This window comes from Cricetulus griseus, chromosome 2 (genome assembly GCF_003668045.3).
Source record: "Cricetulus griseus strain 17A/GY chromosome 2, alternate assembly CriGri-PICRH-1.0, whole genome shotgun sequence".
NCBI classification, from domain to species: Eukaryota; Metazoa; Chordata; class Mammalia; order Rodentia; family Cricetidae; genus Cricetulus; species Cricetulus griseus.
Window position 1 is genome coordinate 90,415,332 of NC_048595.1, and position 2,905 is coordinate 90,418,236.

The 2,905-nt window shown below is 50.7% G+C and overlaps 1 protein-coding gene across 1 annotated transcript; it reads left to right on the forward strand.

The window, feature by feature from the left end:
• The first annotated feature begins 405 nt into the window (after positions 1 to 405).
• LOC113834428 (MLV-related proviral Env polyprotein-like) lies at positions 406 to 2,536 on the forward strand. The gene has a single exon (XM_027403586.2). The coding sequence runs from the start codon at positions 542 to 544 to the stop codon at positions 2,519 to 2,521; it is 1,980 nt and encodes a 659-aa protein (XP_027259387.1). The 5' UTR covers positions 406 to 541; the 3' UTR covers positions 2,522 to 2,536.
• The last annotated feature ends 369 nt before the right edge of the window (positions 2,537 to 2,905 follow it).

A 2,905-nucleotide genomic window follows, 5' to 3' on the forward strand; every position in this document is an offset into this window, starting at 1 on the left:
ATTGTGCTTATAGACCCCAAAGTTCAGGACAGGTAGAAAGGATGAATAGAACAATCAAGGAGACTTTAACAAAATTGTCGCTTGCAACTGGCACTAGAGACTGGGTCCTCCTACTCCCCCTAGCACTCTACCGCGCTCGTAATACCCCTGGACCACATGGGCTCACACCCTTTGAGATCCTGTATGGAGTACCTACTCCTATCATTAACTTTCTTGATCAAGATGTCTCAGATTTTGCTAACTCCCCTTCTCTCCAAGCTCATTTACAGGCCCTCCAACTAGTACAACGGGAGGTCTGGAAACCCCTTGCTCAAGCTTATAAAGACCAGAGGGACCATCCCACCATCCCCCATTCCTACCAGATCGGGGACACTGTTTGGGTCCGGCGTCACCAGGCCAAGAACCTTGAACCCCGCTGGAAGGGACCCTACATCGTTTTGCTTACCACTCCCACCGCACTCAAGGTAGACGGCATTGCAGCTTGGATACATGCTTCACATGTAAAGCCAGCCCGACCCACCGATTCAGCCACTGCATCAGAATGGACCGCACACCGCACTCAAAATCCTTTAAAGATAAGACTCTCTCGTACACCCTCCTGTTGATTGGTTGTCTGTTTACCCCCCATGTAGCAACTAACCCCCACAGGGTTTATAATATCACCTGGAAAATAGCCAATCTAGGGACCGGGGAAATAGCCAACCTCAGCACTTATATAGGGACTCTACATGATGGGTTCCCTCCTCTCTATGTCGACCTATGTGACTTAGTAGGGTCTGATTGGGATCCCTCTGACCAGGAACCATTCCCAGGGTACGGATGCCACCACCCTGGGGGAAGGATAGGAACAAGAAGCAAGGATTTTTATGTTTGCCCCGGCCATAAACCAACTCATGGCTGCGGGGGGCCGCAGGAAGGGTACTGTGCAAGATGGGGATGTGAAACCACAGGGGAGGCTTACTGGAAACCCTCTTCCTCTTGGGATTTCATCACTCTCAAACGGAGGGAGATCCCAGGGTACGCAGGGAAAGGACCATGGAGATGTGGGCAAAGAGCCTGCGGACCTTGTTATGATAGTGCCGGAGGGGGAGGTTTTCAAGGCGCCACCCCCGGAGGAAAATGCAACCCTCTCATCCTAAGGTTCACAGATGCTGGAAAAAGAACTACTTGGGATAGTCCTAAGGTCTGGGGACTCAGGCTGCACCGAGCAGGGAAAGATCCGGTGACTTTATTCTCCCTGTACAGACAAATTACTCCCCTAAGCCAACAATCAGTCGGGCCAAACATAGTAATAGCGGACCAGAGATCCCCAACCCATTTTCAAGTCCCTAAACCCCCTACCGTTCCTAAAGCTATCACTCCTACACCAGGTGCTGTCACCTTCTCCCCCACCCCAGATGCCCTAAACATCGAGATAACCAGAGACCCTCCAGGTACCAGAGATAGATTATTACAATTAATCCAAGGAGTTTACCAAGCCTTAAATTTTTCAGACCCCAACAAGACTCAGGAATGCTGGTTATGCCTAGTTTCCCGGCCCCCATATTATGAAGGCGTGGCAATACTGGGCAACTACTCCAACCAGACCTCAGCACCTACCAGTTGCGGAGCTGCTATGCAGCACAAGCTCACAATATCTGAGGTCTCAGGAAAGGGGCTATGCATAGGCAGGATTCCTTCCTCACATCAAGAATTATGTAACCAAGTAGAGCCATTATCTCAGGACAGCCGATACCTTGTTGCCCCTTATGGAACTTATTGGGCTTGCAGTACTGGGTTGACTCCCTGTGTCTCTACCACTGTTCTCAACACCACCATTGACTTTTGTATATTGATAGAACTTTGGCCCAAAGTCACATACCACCAACCTGAATATGTTTACAGCGTACTAGAGAAATCAACCCGATATAAGAGGGAGCCAATATCCTTTACCGTGGCCCTATTATTAGGAGGAATAACAGTGGGGGGCATAGCAGCCGGCATAGGGACCGGAACCGTTGCCCTACAGGGAATTAATCATTTTAAGCTTCTACAACAAGCCATGCACACGGATATCCAGGTCCTAGAAGAGTCAGTCAGTGCACTCGAGAAATCCTTAACATCACTCTCTGAGGTGGTCCTGCAGAACAGACGAGGATTAGATTTATTATTTTTACAGGAAGGGGGGCTATGTGCTGCCCTCAAGGAAGAATGCTGCTTTTATGCAGATCATACAGGAATAGTTAGGGATAGCATGGCCAAACTTAGGGAGAGGCTAAAACAGAGGCAACAGCTATTTGAGTCTCAACAAGGATGGTTCGAGGGATGGTTCGCTAAATCCCCCTGGTTGACTACCCTTATATCCACGCTCATGGGACCTCTGGTTATTCTATTTTTGATCCTCATATTTGGTCCCTGCATTCTGAACAAACTGACTCAATTCATCAGAGAACGACTATCTGTTGTACAGGCCTTAGTCTTAACTCAACAATATCATCAGCTAAAGCAAATAGATCCAGAGTATCTAGAGACCTCTGAATGAAAGATTCCATTCAGTTACAAGAGAAATGGGGGAATGAAAGACCCCTGTCCCTTAGCCCTTTCTTTCTCAAGTTTGTCTCCTCTTCCTCCTGTCGGCGGCTTCCCCGATCCCCACCCCCGGTGGCCTTTCCCCGCCCGGCCCGAGAACAAGCACCGGGTGGGGCCGGCCCGAGAATGAGCACCAGGTGGGCCAGCCCGAGAACGAGCACCGGGTGGGCTGGCACGAGGGCGAGCACCAGGTGGGTCAGCACGAGGACAAACACCGAGTGAGCCGGCCTGGAGCTCTGCCCCTGAGCCCCCGCCCCGCCCGAAGAGAAACACTCCGTCCCAAGGTCTCCGCCCCCAAGGTCAGCCATCAGGAAAAGGGGGGGAATTGAGTCTGCTG

What these genes read in the sequence shown, in the direction of transcription:
- LOC113834428 (XM_027403586.2), top strand. Translation starts at nt 542, where the DNA reads ATGGACCGCACACCGCACTCAAAATCCTTTAAAGATAAGACTCTCTCG.